At 53.2% G+C, this 20314-nt stretch overlaps 5 protein-coding genes across 5 annotated transcripts; 2 read left to right on the plus strand and 3 right to left on the minus strand.

The window, feature by feature from the left end:
• Window positions 1-6339: 6339 nt before the first annotated feature.
• Window positions 6340-6976, plus strand: PODANS_4_2880 (uncharacterized protein; the record flags this gene model as incomplete). The annotated part of the gene is made up of 3 exons (XM_001903906.1): window positions 6340-6518; window positions 6591-6625; window positions 6696-6976. The coding sequence occupies 3 exons, from the start codon at window positions 6340-6342 to the stop codon at window positions 6974-6976; spliced, it is 495 nt and encodes a 164-aa protein (XP_001903941.1).
• Window positions 6977-7601: 625 nt separating this feature from the next.
• PODANS_4_2885 (uncharacterized protein) lies at window positions 7602-8299 on the minus strand (the record flags this gene model as incomplete). The annotated part of the gene is made up of 2 exons (XM_001903907.1): window positions 7602-8182; window positions 8260-8299. The coding sequence occupies 2 exons, from the start codon at window positions 8297-8299 to the stop codon at window positions 7602-7604; spliced, it is 621 nt and encodes a 206-aa protein (XP_001903942.1).
• Window positions 8300-9540: 1241 nt separating this feature from the next.
• PODANS_4_2890 (uncharacterized protein) lies at window positions 9541-11679 on the plus strand (the record flags this gene model as incomplete). Its single annotated transcript, XM_001903908.1, has 1 exon — window positions 9541-11679. The coding sequence occupies one exon, from the start codon at window positions 9541-9543 to the stop codon at window positions 11677-11679; it is 2139 nt and encodes a 712-aa protein (XP_001903943.1).
• An 838-nt stretch (window positions 11680-12517) lies between these two features.
• PODANS_4_2900 (uncharacterized protein) lies at window positions 12518-15989 on the minus strand (the record flags this gene model as incomplete). The annotated part of the gene is made up of 3 exons (XM_001903909.1): window positions 12518-14749; window positions 15565-15700; window positions 15967-15989. The coding sequence occupies 3 exons, from the start codon at window positions 15987-15989 to the stop codon at window positions 12518-12520; spliced, it is 2391 nt and encodes a 796-aa protein (XP_001903944.1).
• A 1580-nt stretch (window positions 15990-17569) lies between these two features.
• PODANS_4_2910 (uncharacterized protein) lies at window positions 17570-19622 on the minus strand (the record flags this gene model as incomplete). The annotated part of the gene is made up of 3 exons (XM_001903910.1): window positions 17570-18141; window positions 18202-19087; window positions 19332-19622. 3 exons carry the CDS (start codon window positions 19620-19622, stop codon window positions 17570-17572), a joined length of 1749 nt encoding a protein of 582 aa, XP_001903945.1.
• Between the last annotated feature and the right edge of the window lie 692 nt (window positions 19623-20314).

A 20314-nucleotide genomic window follows, 5' to 3' on the forward strand; every position in this document is an offset into this window, starting at 1 on the left:
ATGCTTCATCAAGAATAACGTCGCTGAGAAGACAAGCATCCACGAGCTCGAGATGGGGGACATCAACACCAGGCACGGCACCCCAACTAGCACACCCCAGAGCACGCCATGCAGTCCCCCTCCTCGGGATGAGCGAAGAGGGCATCGGGAATCATTGGAATTGGTGGTTGAAGAAATCAGCGACGAATTATGTCTCAGAAACCCCGGGCGGGAGATATGGCTCGCCTCTAAGCCAACGGAGATCACGCGTTGGCAATGTGGATACAATCTCAACGCAGACAACATGCGTCGCGAGCCCAAGCCCACACGAACCCCCCCAAACGCCTGCGTCAAGCACCAAAGGCCATCCACAAAAGGCGATACCAAGAAGGAAACCAGTCCCGCCCCCAGTCGCAAACGTCAGCCCAGCACAGCCAAAGATTATATGAATGAAACCAGTCCCTCCACCGATGCCAAAGGCCAAGCCAGCACAGCCAAAGATCAAAATCGAAAAACCTATCTGTTTATACAGCAACGAGAAGGGCAATTTTCTAGCGAGGTATATCCACTATCTGGAGGGTATACACGGCCGGGTTTTCTTCAGTGGTGGAGGATGACGAAACAGCTATGTGGCTGGCAGCTGGTTTTGCGCCTAAAGTCAGCGCAATGGCAAAGCTGGGAAAACTGAGGGAAATGCCTGTGGAAGAGGTGTTGGGGTACGTTCAACGCATATACCCAAGTGAGGTTGTAGAGTCAAATAGATGTTAAGACTCAAGGTTGAAACGCAGGAGACGAGATAATTTAGGTCCCCGGTGTATGGGCTGGCTGTGTATCGGGTGCCGTATCGGGTTGGTGATAATGGGTATTATCAGAGCTACCTATATGGACTCGGTAAGCTCAAATCAGTCAGGTTACTACCATTGAAGGGTAGGTATTAGTGTTGTGGGCTTGTTACTGATACGCTTGTGCTTTTTAATTTCTCGCACAGAACAGGCAAAGATGGATGGAATTTGAAGTCATTGGGGGTCTGTTTGAAGTTTCATAATCGCGGTTGGAGGGCTGACAGTCCGGTACTTGCTGGCAAAAATTGTATATCTGGGATATCGAGCACGTTCATAGATATCGTTTACAGAGATTGCCTAGGTAAAGAATAGAATATGATGCAATTACACCTCAATCTGTTACTCTTTCACGTTTAACAATTGTGACTTGCTAAACAGCCCGGTCAAACTCCCACGCCCCGATAGAATAGTTGATATTGCTGGTTGGTAAAACCTGTAACAATTATCAGCTTACACCTTTTTAAGTAGAATAGACCTGTTGGTGACTCTTTCAGGCGTATTAAATACTTTTCAACGCCTATTTGGTGTCCTTAAAAGCGACTTGACTATTTTCTAAGGCGTAGTTCAGCATCAAAGCCTTTGTTAATTTACGGTACTTTATGTTGTCATTTATTTGTCTAGAACGTGGCTCCCAAGGGTGTCCTGCTCTGAGATGAAGAGCTCCATGGCTGCATGTCTTTGGTGTTGACCAGAGCCTCAAAGGAGTCAATGCATATCACATGAATACCCGATAACACAGGTACGGAGGGAAGATGCTCAAACTCAAAGGGACATCATCTCATGTATTTCCAGCCTCATTCCTGGTGATTAACAACAGCACAGCTGACACCAAATCGCCTCACGTAGTCGGACCACTTTACCGCTCGAAACAGGGTGTGCTGGGAGGTCGTTCACATGGCTGACAACCTTTTGGGGGGCAATACATGATGCCGGCCTTTGACGACTATAAGATACGCTTCTCCCTCGTGCTTTCCCTCCTCTCTGGAGAAACCAAACCCTGCGCACGACAGTTCCTGCCTTTCAGGGAGCAGCTGAGCATAAAACAATAATTGTTCCTTTACCTCATCATAATTTTGTCCGAGAAATGGGATAATATTCAAAAGCGGGCTCATAGAGTCATGCTCTCCACTGGCATTATAAAGGACAAGCATCCACCACGGTCAAGAGAGTGGACAATGATCGACGATTTCTACAATCAGTCAAGCACACAATTGATCCCGCAACCCCTCCTCGCAGGCGTAGTCACCATTCGGACACCTTCTATATCGTCTGGCATCTCTAGGAAGACAGCTAAGCAGGCGTCTCGCCAAGCCTCAAGAGAGTCAAACAACACACGCAGCACTGCCAGCAACTACAGCAGAACTGCTTCCCCATACCCGGGATATGCTCAACAGCATTGACCTCGTCCTCACAGCCCCAACCCTATCCGAGATCTGCTCGTCATCATCAGCCATCACCCCTGACTGTTTCCCTTGTTAGTACTTCATACTCGCCCCTCGACTTCGATATCTCACCCGTTTCTCCCTATGCTCAAAGTCCCCGTCCGTTCCGAGCTCTCCAACCAGCGGACACTTGCCATCAACAGGGTAGATTTACCAGAAGGGTCAGGAGAGACAAAGAAATTCATACAACGATGTGCGTGTGCTGGGTCAACCAGTGCCAAGGAAGCCAACGGGGTCAACATCGCCGCCAACTATAATTGTGACACCTCCCGACAACCAAATCCCACCACAAAGTCATCCTTTGACGGACAACAACCGAGATATCAATGCCATGAATTCCCATTTGAACCGCTTAGCTCGTGATGAAACATTGGCGGATCCTATCGAGAGGTACGGTTCGGCGGTCAGGCACGAAAGGTCAATTTTCAACAGTTCAAATTTGTCTCCAGCTCCAATGCCTGCGTTGGAAGCTAGATACGACCCAAAAGATTGGACATACTGGAAGCCAGATGGACAGATCGTAGAGTTCGGAAAGTCTCTACTTATCTCCTGCCAAGAGAGAAGTCTCTTCCTCCTAACTAGATATACGAGCGACCTCGAAGGAATACAGGGGATTGTTGGGGTTGCAGTGGAGGAGAATGATGTACTGGCATGGCAGCTTCGAACATTTTCAGGTGTTTTTCCCGAGACGGTGAATAGTCTTGAATACAAGCACATGCCCGTCGGAGAGGTTCTCAAAATACGCCAGCCGCACCCACCAGCAAGATATCTAGGGCCTATTCCAGGTACTCAAATACCACCTGAACACGAATTTCCATCGAACAAACCCAGAAACATGCCTACTGCACAAAGATGGGCCTCCTAAACGCAAACCTCTACCTTCCACTTCCGGGTCTTTGTCGGCTACGTATGGAAACCCTTATAGAAGTGACACTTGCGGGTCTTACTCTCTACGATGATCCGGCCAGGTCAGAAGCTCAGTTACATTGGGTGGAATTGGAGTGGCAGATTCCATAGACAATATCTCTAATGTTAGAATGTTATATATTCACGAACCTAGAAGTTAGACAGTGATGGCCACCTCATCAATGTCTCCAGGAGGCTAAATAACACTGGTCAAGCTCGACTATGCAGGATATATATTTTTAGTTCCACTGAAATTTAGAGAATTCTTTTGAGATGTTTCACAACCCCTTAATGAGGTGCCTTATGATTTTCACTACTCACCCCTAGCACACCACGACTGTCCTTCATGGTAACCTCACAGTAGGGCTTGTGATATTGACCAAGACATCTAACATCACCCGACAGTCATTTAAGAGGCCAGGGCAATAACGTGACATGTACTCCATTATACATGTTGATAGGAATAAATTGCTAAGCTTGAACGGAAGATATTTCAGATTTGCAGGCACCATCTTATATATCTCCAGCCTGATATCTGGTCACAGTACACAGCACAGCCGACGTCAAGGAGTTCACGCGGTTGAATCACACTCACACATTCGAAACACGGTGTTTGCAGGTCACTGCTCATATGGCTCACAAACATTAGGTTCAGATCAGCAACCATATCTGATCTTCGCCACGCCTGTGAGGATATCAATACTCAGCTTCCCTTCCCGGCTTTCCCTTATTGTTGGGAAATACGAGACAACTATCCCCTGCTTTTTGTGTTGTCTAGGAGCAGACACACCGCACTGCCGATAGCTCGAAGAAAATGGATAAGAAAAGAAAAAGAGGCTGGTTGTCCAAGTTTACTGGCAAGGACAAGACCCAGCCGGTTAGCAACACAGGCCATGGGCCAGGCTACAACAGGCAGGGTACCCATATCCCCTCAAGGAAAGAAGATAACAAAAACTATATTCCCGAACACATCGCCAAAAGCTCAAATGGCCATTCAAGCAGAACTGTCACTCCTGCTCATAGCCACACCCAGCAACACCAACGCTCGGCTCACGATCAACAGACAACCAGGCCTGGCACCCCAACCACGCAAGCATCAACACTTGTGCACTCTTCAAGTACGTCGACAATTCCAAAGAGTAAGCCGGTATCAACGTCTCTGAAATATCCAAATATGTCGACAATCTCAAAGAGAAAGCCAGTGGGAGCAAACCCAGTACCAAATGTCTCGGCAACATACACATCAAGCCACAGTAAACCAGAGTCCACATCGAAACCATCTTCATCCACAGCCTCAAGCTGGACCGAATTCGACCGCACGTCCCACTCCTCCAAAAGTGTCAAGCTCCCCAACAAGAAAGCTGGTCCCACTGTCTATCATTATCTTGGCCGCGAACACCTCCCCTTACCACCTCACCACAAACTCCCAGCCCGCATCTCGAATGTAGAGATAATCAACTGGCGACCAATACACAGCACCTCTCCGCCTGCGCCTCACCAACACCCGATAGAGTTCAGGGCGATTGAGATCGTAGATAATCCCGATACCTACCCAGAATCTGGTTTACGGCTGGCGGGGGTTCAGAATGCACCGGATTGGCAGCCGTAGTTACGGATGGGATTGGTTTGGGCGTTGGAAGTACAAAGGTGGAGAGTTTTATCGGCCAGGGTATTATTTGATGGATGTTGAGCCTGACGAAAGGTGCAAGACGGTTTAGTTGTGTTATCATGAGTTTGAAGACGGAGATGTGAGGAGCTGAGATGGGTTGGGGAGATATGCAGTGGTGGGAGAGGAGGTTGCATGGCTTTCGCCAGTATCTTAATAGAGGTGGGAACTACTCCATATATTCTGAAAGCTCTCTTGAGGATTTCGGATCCAGTATAAGCCTTGTATCTAGACTTTTCCGTATGTTTCGTTTTGTTATTGGAGTGAGACTGTTGCGGGTTGACATTGTCTGAGAGAAAATCAGTGTCAGACCTCGAGCACACGTTCATGACATGCAGCAGATCACCGGTCTTGCCAGATATTCTGTGCATTGTCGATCGTGAGGAAAGTCAGAGCTGGAACCGCTGGTGTTTTCTCAGCCATGCTGTAGGTACATCCGACACAAACAAGGCCGGGTGGGCCTGGTAGCTCGATACACAGACTCGGTGAGCACAAATGATGTTTATGTTTGTGTGGCGGTAGCATCTAATATCCAGAAACATCAAGCAAACCGTTTCAAAGAGAGATGTGATGGCAGATGCGGCTTATAAGCTTGGCAGAGAAGCTGGCGCTGCAGCTTCTCTTTGGCGGTGATGGTTCTGGCCTTGGGTGATCGGTTGAATTGGGTTTTACGAGTGATGACAGACGCACTCGGACCCCCCCCCTGCAAGGCCGAGGCCACCTGCTGGGGAGATTGGCCAATCAGGAGATGATGATTCTGACCCCCCTGTCAAACCCCCCTGATAACACGAGTGTCGAGCTCGTTGCCGATTGGTTCAGATCAAAATGCACGGCCGGCCGGGCCCGACGCGATCCAACCACCTGCACTTCCCGAAGCGTGAACACCACAGCACGACCACTTGTTCAGTCAACATTTTGATATTTCCCTTTTGGCGACAACCCACAGCAGCAACATGCAGCAGAACGCATTCCAGCCGGCCGACCACAACGACCCGCGCCATGCTGTGAGCACTGGCAGTTGAAAGGCTGGTTGAGGCCTGGATGGTGGGAACAACATCGATGTGGCGTCCCCAGCTCCCCATGTCGGCTTATAATTAAAGAGACTAGCGCCGTGCCATCCCCCCTCCCCATGCCCCTTCTGGGAGCATCGCATCGCCCACATCCCTTCCATCCTCCTCCCTCGTCGCCTGTGATTCCACTCCTGATTCCCACAACCTCCTCACACACTCACTTGTTTCTTTCGGTTGCTCTGGTGCCGCTCCCCCGTTCATCGCGAGTATTTGACTCCATTCCCCAGGCCGTATCCATTCGTTACTCCGGATTCCTCCCCAGTCAGTCGTTCATTCACCATCTCATCCTGGTATAATCCCAGCCTTCCAGAGTTGTATGATACCACCCTCTCGTTCAAAACCACATAAAAAAAAACTCTCATCCCGTCCGACCGCCATTCCTCTTCGCGACACGCTCGATTCTCCATCGTAATCCACCATAATCAATCGCCAAAATGAAGTCCTTCTTCCTCCCCGTCGCCGTCCTCGTCTCGGCCGCCATGGCCCAGACCACCAGCGTCTGTGGTGCCGACTACATAGTCGAGGCCTGCCTCGGCTCCGAGAAGGCGAAGCTCGCCGCCTGCGGCCAGAGTGACTACGACTGCTCATGCGCCGCCTGGCAAGCTATCCTCACGTAAGTTTCGCTGTGTCACCCGCCATCTTGGTGATATTCTAGACAGTATCTAACCTCCTTCCGCGCGTACAGCTGCTACAACAACTGCCCCAACGACTCTCGTCTCCGTAAGTTCTCAACCCGCCCACCTTGCCTCGAACGCGTAATCTCTGTATTCATACTGACTCTCCGTATCAGACTCTGACGTCGGCCAAAAGGACATCTTCTGCGGCTACGCCTCCCAGTTCCCTTCCAAGGCCACCGCTGCCCCTTCCGCCTCCAAAACCAACAACGTCACCCCGACCCAGACCCCACATCAGAACCAGGTTGAGGATGACGCGAGCAACACTGACGACGAGTCCGGCACCTCCACCTCCACCAGCTCCCCAGCCACCAACACCAACAGCGCTGCGTATCTCGCCCTGAACGCTGGCGGTGTCCTCGCCGCCATCGCCGGTGTTGTTGCTGTCGTGCTCTAAGCGAGAGGAAAGTTTGGCAAGCTATTTGCCGGGTGTTGTGTGGTTCTTTTTGGGGAAAGCCTTCTTTGGAAAAGCGGAATCTGTGATCCGAGCTTCTTTTGGATAATCATCTGGCTTGGATTACGCAAAAGTTGAGACTGGCATTTATTTGCGATTTTCAGCTTTGGTTCTGACCGCCTCTTTGTGAGGGTCAGGTTCCCATTTTTCTTCTTTCTGGATTCAAGTAATGCTTAATTTTTTGTGTGTGGTGTTAGCGTTAATGGCTTTGAAGATAGTAATGAACTTGGGTTGTTATATCGGTCGAAGATTTGGTTCTTGTTTGCTGAGCGATGTTTTCATCATCGGATGGATGATGAGCTGTTCACTGACATTGATTCTTGCAGTTGGGGAGAGAAAGACAGGTTTGCCCCGGTGATGGAGTTTGTCAGTTCCACCTGAGCCGAGCCATTGGAGCAACTTTAAGGTAAGATCAGATGAAACAAGCTGTCACTGACAAGTCAAGGAGTAACAACAAGCCATTTTAAAAGGTTGGTGAAAGACAGAACTAACACTGACAACTATCAAGACTAACTTTTCCTGACCCAAATCCAATCTCAGACCAACCACCCCAACCCCAACCTCACATCTAAGCACTCTCCTCACCCCCCAACTGCGAAAACCCCTTCCTCCCCTCCGACTCCTTCCACCCCTTCGCCACCCCGCTCCCAGCCGCGCTCGCCCCCGCCAGCTTCCTAAACGCCGACCGTCCCGGGTCATCCTCACTCCCGGGCTCAGGCAACGGGCCCTCCACCGTCCCGCTCCCCTCAAACCCACCCTCTGTCAGATTCTTCCCATGCGGCTTCCCGCCCCTCTCGGCACCGGTATGAATCAAATTCTCGACATAAGTCGGTGCCTTGCCCCCCTGCCCCTCGGGATTGCTCACAGTCTTTGACGACTCCGTCTTGGTCGACTTGGAGCGCATCCCCTTTTGTCCGCACTCCGACTGGGACGATTTGGACATTTGGGCTGATTCCAAGGAGGCGGAATTGCTAGAGGGGCGGCCGGTGGTGCCGGAGAGGGAGGATTCGTACTCGGATTGGGAGGCTGGCTGGCCGGGGGAGGAGCCGGAGGAGGTGGGGTTTTCGGAGAAGGCGCCGCCGTGACGGTGGGATTCGGCAGCTAGGGAGGAGGGGTTGACGGGGCCGGCTGATTCTTGGGTTATGGGGGCTGAGGAGCCCAGAGTGACCTTGGGGGTGCTGTTAGGGGGGTGGTTGTGTTTGGGGGAAGAAGAGGGGGGAAGGGACTTGCCTTGGTGCCGGCGCTTGGTGCTTTGTTGGGGGACATGATTAATGATTTGGTTTATTTGGACTTTGCAGAGGAGTTTGGTTACAGAGCTGGAGATGATTGCAGATAGGAATTGGGTTCAGGAGAGAGCACAATTCCTATTTAATCTTCTTTGGCATCTTCTTGAACTGTGGAAAGACACGGGTGATGTCATTCGGTCACCCTCTCTGATGTCATGTTGGCATTTTGTATCCCGTTTCTAATTGAGGTGAATATATGAGACGCGGGATTCAGATAGGTTCGGAGCTTGGCTGGGCGGGGAGCTCCTCCAGTCCATGACTTCATGATGAGCTCTTGTTTGCAGCCAATCTGTGTTATGTAAGGAGGCACAGGGAGCCTGGCAGCTTTTGTGAGAGGTGGAGGGGAGGAAAGGGCGGCTCTATGGAATGTAGCTTTGGTATCTCAATGAGATCTACCTTACCCTGCTGTTGCCCACTCTTCAGAGGTATTGTATGGCGTCTGTTTCATCCTTTTCAGGGCATTCTGGAGCTGTCTTTCTTGAGAGTTTAAAAGTGTCTGGACTAACTCCTGGGCCACACGGATTGGAAGAGTCTTCTCTGGTCAGCAAATGAATCTTTCTGAATGAATTTATGTGTTTCTCAGTTAGATATAGGGACAACATGTCGTGTAAGCGAGTTCTAGGATCAAGGGTTAGGGTTGCCAGTGTCATGTGCTGGACGTGCGAAACAAGATCAAGAGCACTGGATACTCGGAGACTGCGATCATATAAGAAAGCAAGCCTAGACCTCGGACACGATTGCATGTAGAGGAGAAACTACGGACCTATCCTGCTGCATCGCAAGACTGGCTCGGTACCCAAGAAACTCGCCGGTGAGTCAGCAGCTGGCCAGAGGCGTGATTCTGGAATCGGCGCCACCTTTGGTTGTTCCCGCCCGCCCAAAGCTCCGACCGACCATCAGCGCATTTGCCCCGCGATTCTTGCTGCTCTTTTTCCCTGTCGAAAACTCATGGGGTCCGACCTTGGGCCCCGAACTCACCTGTGTTATTGAAAAATTCATAGGGATTCAGGTTGTGGCCATCAAGCCGGTGTCTCCGTTAAGTTGATGCCGAATTTACAAACCGCCACATCGGTTTTATTCACTCTTGCCCGCCGCCCTCCACTCGATCGACGTTTTGCGAGGCCGACGCATTGACACCAGTCGACGATTTGACTACTCCCATCTACCTTCTCATGTATGCACAGGGCCCACTCACCCTCATGCCACTCTCCTCTGCCAGCAATGGCAACTGACATTTCGCCTCCAAGTCCCGATGAGCTTCGGTTTGCTTCAGAGCAAGCCTTAGCCAAACCACCCGACGAGCAGCAGCCGGTTGCTCCGGCCACGACATCAAACATGAACTCGACGTCATCAGCCCCAAGCAAGCCTCCGCCGGCGGCACCAGCGAACCACTCCCCCGCGCCTCCCCAGGCTCCCCCATCGGCGAGCTTTGATACAAGCCGACGACAGACACAGAGTCCCTTACACGCTCCGGGACAGCCTCGGAAGAGCCAAGGGGCAAGAAAACAGCATAGAAACCAGAGAAGGGCTGGCCCGTCGTTTGGCGACTCTCATATGGACGACGAGGACGCCATGGCTGAGATTAGAGCCCTTCGCAATACCTCCAGCCGCCGCGGCCAAACATCCATCACACATCTAATGAATTATGCGCTTCCACCACGACCATATGAGGGTTCGCACGCGCCTTACTCCCGATCCTACCGGAGAAACCCTGCGTGGGGCGTAGGCTCGGGATATCACGCCGTGGACAAGGCCCGGTACATCCATGCGAACTACCGCTTTGTTGTGACCCCCGAGGGCGACTACACCGTCCAAGCCTCCGACGCCGACCAGCACATCGAGTGGACCGACGTACTTCAAGTCATTGCATCTACTGAATCGCAACAGACTTCGTGCCCCATCTGCCTGTCTGAGCCGGTTGCGCCGCGCATGGCAAAGTGCGGGCACATCTTTTGCCTGCCTTGCTTGATGCGCTTCATGAACACGACCGTGGGTGATGGAACAGAAACGAAGCAGCCCAAGTGGAGGAAATGCCCAATCTGCGAGGACAGCATCCAGTTATCTGATGTGCGACCGGTGAGGTTCTATGCCGGGCAGGAAAGCCCTCTGCCTCGCCCGGGAGACGATGTGATTTTGCGCCTGATGGCTCGGAACCCCAAAAGCACGCTTGCGCTCCCTCGAGAGAGCGGCGCAGAGGTGCTCGAGTCTGGCGAGGATATCCCCTGGCACTGGGCGGCCAACGTGCTGGATTATGCGAGAATCATGAGGGGTACGGGCGGTTACATGGCGGAGCAGTTTGACCGAGAAATCGAAGAGCTGCTCAAGCAGGAGAAGGAGGACGAGCTCTTGTATCAGGAAGACACAGAATGGACGCAAAAGGCCGTCAGGGCGATCAACAATGCAAAGGAAAAGATGATTGGGCTTGGGGAGTCACAGTCGCGGACTTCGTCATCCAAGGCCCCTGAGCTGGTGGTGGTTGCGCCGGAGCAGAAGCCTCAGGATCAAGGATTTTACTTCTATACATCGCCACCACACCTCTACTTGTCGCCGCTTGATATCCGGATTCTCAAGACAAAGTATGGTTCTTTCTCGTCGTTTCCGTCGACGTTGCTACCTCGAGTGGAGCACATTTCTACAGGGCACGTCGTCGACGACGCGCTTAGGAAAAGAGCAAAGTACCTGGGCCATCTCCCCCAGGGGTGCCTGATTAGCTTTTTGGAGTGCGACTGGACGGATATTGTCCCCTCGGAGGACCTCGCCACTTTTGCAGAAGATATCGAGCGCCGGAGGAAGCGGAACCGCGACAAGGCCGCGCAGGAGGAGCGCGAGCGGATCCAGGCCGAAAGGATCGAAGCCGCTCAGGTGCGCGGGGCTAGGCGGCAGCTGGGCGTGTTGGATGAGGACATCACGGCGGTTAGGTTTGGCAATGCGGGATTTGTGGACGAGGAGTCGCCGGTGAATATGGATGATTTCTTGCCGTTGGGGGTAACGGCAGCTACTTCGGGGACGTCACCGCCGAATCAGAGGAATGGGTTTGGCACGCTGGGGGAGATTAGCACGAGCCCGTCCGGGAGCAGGACGGTGTGGGGGACTCGTGCTGTTGCTGGTGAGCCTGTGTCGGCGGCGGTTCCTAGGCCGAGGGTGGATGATGGGTGGTTGAAGGATGATGCGGTCTTGGAGACGTTGGGGGCGGTGGATATGACTTTTCAGATGGAGGCCATGGGGATTGCCGAGGCCGGTGGCCCGTCGGGCAGTGCTACGGGTGCTCCTGGTGGTGGTGGTGGTGTTGGCGGCGGCGGGAAGAAGAAGAAGAAGCAAAAGATTACGTTGATGAGCACGGGGGGCAAGAGAGGGCTGTAGGATGGTTTGGGCTTGCCTGCCCTTAAGTAGAACTAAAGTGATGATGAGGCAAGCTATATTACAAAACATCAACATCCAGAGACCTGTGAGATTTGAAAGCATAGCCACTGGTGTTGTCTGGTTGGGTGGTTGGTCGGTCGGTGGGCGATATGACAGCGGACAACCTTTTCATAAAATTCGCATTTATATAGCAAATAACGGGCAAAGAGTTACATCCCGATGACTTACTTGCTTTCTATCACCCTGGCTTAATCTCCACTCAAAATTGGTTTTAAAACGACAGTTTATTATAGGAACCTTGTAGGTAGCTACCAGCATACAACCAAACCAGACATTAACGGGGCATGACCTTGAAAACACAAGAAAAGTCCCCATTGAACGACCCTGAGTAGAAACAACCGGGCCTTGGATATCGCGAACCACTCAAACAACCCACCACACTCAATCAAACTTCCTCCCACAATCGAAAACAAAAACATAACCCATCCCGTTCTTTCACCTTGTTGTATATGAAACAAGTCCCCCAAACTATAGACGAGTCTTTCGTTCCTTTATCCACCACACACTCCACCACCAACGATGACACCGACGCAACACAGGCAAAGAGCCCCATCAGAAGACCTCGTTCCGGATTATAACAATCCCGACCAATGCTTTTCTGAAACAACGAATGCCCTCAGCCTATGACATATGTGCGGAATATCCACCTTGCAAACCAGGGGGGGAATCATGAGAGAGAAAACAGGAAGATAGGAAAGTAGCAGCCCCGAGCAAGAAAACAAGCTGATTTAAACGCCCAAGTCCTGAATCAAAAGACACAACTCTGCTGAAAAGAGGCTTAATGCCCGGAGAACTTCTGCTTCAGCTTGGCGAAGAAGCCGCTAACTCTGTTCTTCTTCTTGTCGGCCGTGGTGGTCTTGGTGAGGGTGGCATCAGCACCCGTGGCCTCGGCAACGGCGGCATCCGTGGCCGCGGCATCAGCAGCAGGTGTGCTTCCATTGGTAGCGGGCTTGGCCTCCTCGGCGGTGGCCTCGGTGGCAGTGGTGGTGGTGGCTTCGGTGGTAGTAGCGGGAACGGCAGAAGTGGTAGCCTCACCCTCAGCAGCAACCTTGGCCTCCTCAGCCTTGGTCTCCTCAGCCTTGGGCTCCTCAACTTTGGGCTCCTCAACCTTGGGCTCTTCAACAGCTGGGGGGAGCTCAACAGCCCTGATGGACGCAGGCTCAGCAGCAACTGGCTCGGCAGCCGGGGCAGCGTCGACAGCCTTAACCTCCTCAGCGGCAGCAGGTGGCTCAACGACCACAGCAGTATCGGCAGCCGGGGCAGCGTCGACAGCCTTAACCTCCTCAGCGGCAGCAGGTGGCTCAACGACCACAGCAGTATCGGCAGCCTTGGTCTCCTCGACGGGCTTTGGCGCATCAATCTTGAGGGGCTCTGGCTCGACAGCCTTGACCTCCTCCAAGAGTTCGGCCTCGACCTCCCTCTTGTCCTCAACCGCAGCAGCATTGCTAGCAGCCTCTGGGCTCTCGCCAGCCTTCTCCAAAGACTCCTTGACCTCAACAGGAACAACATCGGCGACAACCTTGGTCTCTTCCTCAATCTTCGCGGCAGCAGCAGCCTTGGCCTCCTCTTCCGCCTTAGCTTCCTCGGCCTTGATGTACGCCTGGGCCTTGGCGGCAGACTCCTCAATGGAATCTGCGGGCTTCACCTCCTTCAAAAGCTCAGCCTCTACAGCAGCCTTCTCCTCCACAGCAGCAGTGTTGGCCGCAGCCTCGGGGCTCTCTAGAGCCTCCTTGAGGGACTCCTTCACAGGGGCAGGAACATCAGGGGCCAGGCTCTCCACAATCTCCTCTTGCTTGGCCTCAACCGCTTGTTGCTGGGCCTCGGTGATGGTCTGCTGAACAGACTCGGGAAGGATCTCCTTGACAGAATCGGGAAGGTTGGTAGCGGCATCGGTAGCGACTTCGGTCGCCTTCTGGGTAGCCTCGGTGGCAGTCTCGGTGGCCTGGGTAGTGACGTTGGCAGCAGCCTCGCTCGCCTTCTGGGCGGCGTCGCTAGCAACCTCGGTAGCCTTCTGGGCGACGTCACTGGCAACCTCGGGAGCCTTGGCGGCGTAGTCAGCAGCAACATCGCTGACCTTGTGGGCGACCTCGGTAGCAACCTCGCCGGCGTTCTGGGCAGCAACGACGGCAGCACCGAGGAGAGCAGTGCCGGCGGTGGCAGCAACAGCGGCGACAGTCTCAGCCACTGACTTGTCGTTCTCCGACTTGTCGGTGCCCACACCCGCAGTGCCCTCGGAAGTGGAAGGGACCTCGGGAACCTTCTGAAGAAGCTCCTCCTCGACGGCAGCCTTCTCCTTCACCTCCTCCTCGATGGCGCTGGCCTCAGGCTCAACATGGGCCTCTTCTTGGCTGTGCTTGACGATTTCGGGCACCTTGCCTTCCAGGGGAGCCTGGGCGGCAAGAGTGGCTGTGGTGGAGTCGGGACCAACGGTGTTAATGGTGACATCATTAGCGCCAGCGATTGGCAGGCTGGACTCAGGGATCATGGTGCTGGTGACTGGGGGAAGCTCGGTCTCAATGCCGGGAATACGATCAGACTTCTCGTACGACTCCTTGTCCAAGGTGACGTGGCTGTCGATGGCCTCAACTCTGGCAGCGCTGGGAACTGGCTCACCAGCCGGCAACGAGATGGGGTTGACGGCGCCAATGGCGGCGGGGAGGGGGTCAACCTTGACCTGCTTGTCGAGCTCGGCAAGAGGAGTCTCGGGATAGGTGCCGGGAGGCGAAACCTCGGCGGACTTCTGCTCCTCAGCCAGAGCAACAACCTCCTCCTTCTTCTTCTCCCCCGCGGGAGCTGTGGGCTCCTTGTCGGCCGTCAAGGGGACGACAGCGGCCAATTGAGCGGTGGTGGATTCGGGGGTGACTGTGTTGATGGTGGCCGTGGCGGGGCCGGCCTCTTCTACCTTGTCCGCCATTATTTGCTTGGGTAATAAAATGTTGTTTTCGTTGCCTTCGTGATCCTTCTCCTGAGGCGCCGTGTGGTCTGTAGTCCAAACTCCGTCGACGACAAACTGGACGAGGGAATAATGTCAGTAAAAGAACAGGTTGAGCTGGTAAATTGAGGCGCTTGGAACAAAAGTTAAGCTAACAGCGGGGATTCAATTCAACTTAAAAGCAGCACTGGGGAGAGGGGCAGTTCCAGCTGGAGACCTGGAATGCAAGCTGCAAGGCCCCGGCTCCTGGTCCTGGTCCTGCGTCACAACCTCGAAGCGGTATTGGATCATGGGACTCGCATTTGCGCTTATGGGTCCCACTGAAGATACCGCTAGTCTCGGTTGCAACGCTCGGTGCTCATCCTGCGTTGATGCTCCGGAGTAGGAGCCAGCTCACAGAGATGGCATCAGACACTGTCGGTATATGTCTGGCAGAAGCCCACCAGACACAGTCCAACAAACCCAGCCCGCGACCGCCAGCCAAATATTGTCATTGCCCCCGTCCTATACAGCATAACATGTGCCAATTGGAGTGGGGTGACATCTGCTGAGGTTTTGGAGCCCCCTCTTGGCGGGGCGATGGAGCGGTTGCTTGGCTGTCGGTGGGTGCATCTCGGTGTGGGTGGAGATTCACAAGCACAACTTGATCTCCCTTCACCTGCCGTCCCCGCTCCGGCTGATTGCGACCCCCGCCATGCCTTCGAGACCAATGCTGGTAAAGAAAAAAGCCGTTATGATATTGGGAGCAGCATGGCGTCTTGCAACGGTTTCTGAGAATGGAAAGAAAAAGAAATGCGCGGCTGGGGAGAGGAGGCAAGGGTGACGAGGATGATGATATGCTGGAGGGGGTAGACGAGGGATCGGAGCAAGCGGAAGGAAACAGTCGTACACACCTTGTAGTAAATCTTTTCCGAGGTCTTCGGTAGCGTTACGGTCTTCTGGAAGATCTGTCCAACGCGGTCAAGCTGCTCGCTCTTGCTCCAGTCGTCAAAGGTGCCTGTCACGTAGACTTCCTCGGCATCATGGGGCCTAGCAATTGAGGAGGGGAAACAGTTAGCAAGCTGTCGAACATATAGGCGGCAGAATCGTCATGGTGGCGTCAACCGGGCGAAGCTTCGAGCGCGGCTGGATTTGCGAGTCAGAGAGTGCTCGCAAGGATGCAAGCTCTCTGAGCGCAATTCGATGCGACCGGTCGGCGAACCGCGACATGATGAGTTGCTCTCAATCTGTTGATGGAGACTGCCATTGCCCAGAGCAAAATAGAGGAGATGGATGATGCATGCGATGAGACTAACCACTTGAAGGTGAAAGTGCCCATGGCTGCGGGATGCTGCTGATTGGTGAGAACAGAGAGTTCGCTTTGACGGTATCCGTGGGTATAGATAGTATCAAGCAGCGGGCGGTGTGTCGAATAAAAGCAGGAAGCAAGTAATTGCTGGCGTTTTTCGCAAAGGGAGCAGGAGCAGGAGCAGGTGGAAGTTGAAGCTCGGAGCCGACGGGGGTGATGCTGTGTGGAAGGGGCTTGTTGAGGTGTGTCTCTCGAGCTCTCTCGGTCGAGAGAAATGCTTATGCGGCGATACGGCACACAGACCTCCCGTCGCTCTAGCTGATAGGCAAGGGTAGCTCAGTTGATTGGTGGGGGTCGCGCTGACGTCAATTAGATTTGAGAGAGGTGGAGAGAGAGAGAGAGAGACAAAGGGCCGCGCAACCAGGAAATGGAAAATCTGGGGATTTTAGAGACAAACGGGAGCTGAAGTCTATTTTGAGCTGCCACCAAATCGTTATCGCAAATCCTTGAACGATAGGGATAGGATAATCAGCGTCAATTTAGTTATTTTTGCAGACAGCGGCGCGCAATCACATCAAACAGTCAACAAATGGAAGAGGCTGGCTCACTCGGGTCAAAGGTGAAAGCTGCGAATGCGCTAGGGTCCAATTGCGCACGCCAAGGCAGGCCACCCGGCCACGTCCGTTGAGGATCACGATTCTTGGCCTAGGTACTTTGTAACCCCCACCGCCGTCCCCTACCCATCCTTTCTCACACGTGGATGTTCACCGGCTCTAGGTCTCTCGTTGGGGAAAGAATTTTTCAGCCTTTTGTCTCGGCTCGTTGCTTGTTGAAGCCATCCTGTGCACAAAGATAACGCCACCACGACCTTGTACGGCACAGAACCATCACATTGGTGTGGAAGCTTCGAGCTCAAAACTGTCAAACCGAACCTCAAATTTGTTACGCACGTCATCCCACCAAAAGTGTTTGCAAGAGTGGCAGCCATGTCAGCCTATTTTAGCACACCGACCAGGTACCTGGCAGCCTGGCATGACATGCACTCACTTACACACAACCGACCACATGTAACCCTAACCCAACCTGCCAACGTGGACAACAATACTCCCTAGACATACATATGCACTCCCAGTTCGCGACTTGGCAGACATTATTGATCGATCTGCATATCATCCCTCATTCACATTCCATCTCACTATCCCTATAAACACTATCCCGTGCCGAATAAGTTCGTTGTGTGTGGCTTCCATTTTTCATCGTCCACCTCCTTTCTACAGCAGTCCCTGCCGGTACCAAGGAGCCAGACCAACAAAAAAAAGTGGTGTTTGAGAACGCCAGTTCCATGCCAACCAAAAAGTAAACAATGAGATAAACGGTGCCAGAGAGAAACAAAGGTTGCAGCAATGAGGATAAACAATCCACCTGCAAGCTCTTGCTCTCGGACCAAAGAATAACACAAAACAAAAGCACCTATATATCCAAACTCCAGGAATTCGTTCATAAAAAGAACGTGATCATGACCCAATTTTTTTTTTAAAAAAAGAACAACCAATCCCTTCCAAGCACTTTTGTCAGTCAGAACAAAAGCTTCAGTTTTATGAACCCGTCTTTTACCACCCAAACTGCTCACAATGCAGTTCAACCCCTGGCCCATCCCCCTGGATCAACCTCGCGGTAGTATCCCTGACCACTCTCATCAACCCATGTGGCCCGCATGCAGCCACCAGAACCCGTTGGTTAGCCGGTGTGCTGTTGACAGCGTCCCTGATCAACGAAGCCGCATCTGGACGACCCTCCTTGATTGGGTGCTCAAACCGGTGCGCTGACGCCGAAGTAACAATCTCTTTGCCTGACGATCGGCTGCTCTGATGCTCGACATGGGTCTCGATGGCTTCGTGCATCTCCTTCTCGGGGTCCCTATCCCCCAGTGGCCGTCGGTGCGTGGGAACTGGAATACGTGGCTCGTTCTTCTCCGTATCGGTATCAATAGGTGACCGTGGCGGTGAGGCCACTTCATTATCAGAGGATGACGACCTGGATTGAAGGAGCGGGTTCTGCCCGTCGCTCGGAAGGTCGGAGGTCGAGATGGGGGATCGGGTCACGTAGAGGGTGACGTTGACTTTGGTTGAGTGAGCGTGGGTGCGCAAGAGGTCGAGCTGTTCCTTGAACCAAGAGAGGTTCTCTGTTGGGTGGTTGAGTCAGTCCAACTGCTCTGGCATAGAGGTAAACAGGACAAGCTTACCGTGCTTTTGAACTGCCCAAATAAAAACAATATTCTTGTGAGTCTCCTCTGTCATCCGCTCCAGAACATTCACTGCCAAACCAAATGTGAAGGTAGCACCGCCACCGCCAGCAATAAGCACAATCTTGTCGAACTCCATGGGGTCAGGGAAGGTGCCATAAGGACCATCAACCGATGCCTTTACTGAGACACCAGGGTTGGCAACGGCATAGTTGTGAAGATCTCGTGTGAAGCCATTCTGAGCCTTGACGGTGAACTCGACAGGCGATCCGCGGTGGATGGTAAAGGGGTGTGTCTCCAACTTCCGAATAGCGGGCAACCAGATAAAACAGTGCTTTCCTGGTTCAGCTCTTGCCGGAACCTTCTTGAGAACGACCTTGGTTCCCCCGTTGGGCAGAGGGTAAAGAGTGGCTTCGTTGTTGACACTGTTGTACAAGACTCGAGACATCCTGATGATGCGGTCGGCGACCCACATCAATGCGGCAAGGAGTGTGATGATGTATGCTGGCTTGGTGAACTCGGGCTGGTGGAAGCCTGTTGCAACGATGCCCACAATCCAGCAGGTAATGTGAGTGACATAAAACAACTCATACCAGAAGCGCCGAAGAATGACCGCTGCGAATACGACACTGAGGAAAGCAAAGCCTGCAACGATGGCTGCGATCTCACCCGGTTCGGCATACTTGGTCAGCAGGCGGCCTTGGCTGTTGAAGAAGGCCGTGTACATGGCTCCGTGCAGAACCATCTGCGTAAACATGGTGTAGCCTGCGATTTGGTGAAGGCAGTTGAGTCGTTCATATGAGTAAGCTGTGAGAAAAGCAAGGGGCGTGTTCTTGAGGGCTAGGAAGACGAGGAATGCGAGGTTGACCAGAGCCATCCTACCAGACTGTCAGCATACATCACGGTACGTCATGGAGAAGGAAGCCATACCAGCCAAATCGTGCCGCAAAGTTGGACAATGAGTTGGTCTCGACGTGAATGAACATGGCCATCAGATTGAGTGCCAAGTAAACAATAACCAGAATTGCATGCCCGGCCGAGCTGAAGCCAGGAACCTTTCTGACCAGAAGGTTTCTGGTGAGTCTGAGTATAGTTTCTCGTCAGTCAACTAGTACTCAGCCTGCAGAAACTCTCCCTTCATACCTTGAGGTTGCCACGAAAGGACGGCCAAACATTCCCAGAGGCTTCTTGGATCTCTCCAGCTTTACCACCAGCAGACGTGTCCAGTGGAAAAGCACAAAGACGGCGATCAAGCCACAGATCCCTGCCGCATAGTATCTCATTGCCTGTTCTGACACCTTCTGCCTCGCGGCGAACATGGCATAGTAGGCAGGGTTGCTAGGCCCATGGCTAGCCTGGCCACCGGCGGCCGTGCCTCCATGCCCGCCTCCGGTCGCTGTACTTGGGGACGGTCCGGCCATCACGGAGCTGAGGTTATAGGAGCAAGTGGAGTTGCTGAGAAGGCAGCACTGGGTGAGGTTGCGGACGAGACAAAGATAGAAGCAGGGCTGGGCAGGATGGGCGGGCAGCAACTGCTTTATACAAGCTAGGGGTCTTCAGCAAAGCAACAAGGAGCCAGGGGCAAGGACGAGAGCAAGAACCGAAACTTGAAAAGAAGGACCGTGGTCTAGACCTTCCTTGAGTAACCCATATTACTCTGGGAACCTGGTATATATCTAGTCTTCCCGCAAGCCATCGTGGCCAGCAGGGCTCCCCGCCAGCTTGTTGAAACGGGGGAGGTTGAGTGGAGCGTGTCAAGTCGGTACTCCCATATACGGAGCCGACTTGGATGAAAACATGGTAGGGGGGCATTTAGACTACCAGAATGAAAAGTTGATTGCTTCAGCGTCACATGGAGGAGCTTGGTAGCTACAAGCCAGGCGTCCACGGCACTTCGAACTCCACCATATCCCTGCCAGACTGGTGATGGCAAGTTCCGTCCGTCTTTGGTCACCATGGCTGCCAGCCGGCCTCCAGGACTGCCTGACGACCTCCACGATGCTCTCACGCTGGGGAGTACGCGGCGCTTCACCGGCCGTGTCGTCAAGCCCCAAAGGGGTGGATTCTGCGGGCAGGCGATGCGGGTCCCGGGGCTGGCATGCAGGGCCGGCGG

Source organism: Podospora anserina, chromosome 4 (genome assembly GCF_000226545.1).
Source record: "Podospora anserina S mat+ genomic DNA chromosome 4, supercontig 2".
NCBI lineage: Eukaryota > Fungi > Ascomycota > Sordariomycetes > Sordariales > Podosporaceae > Podospora > Podospora anserina.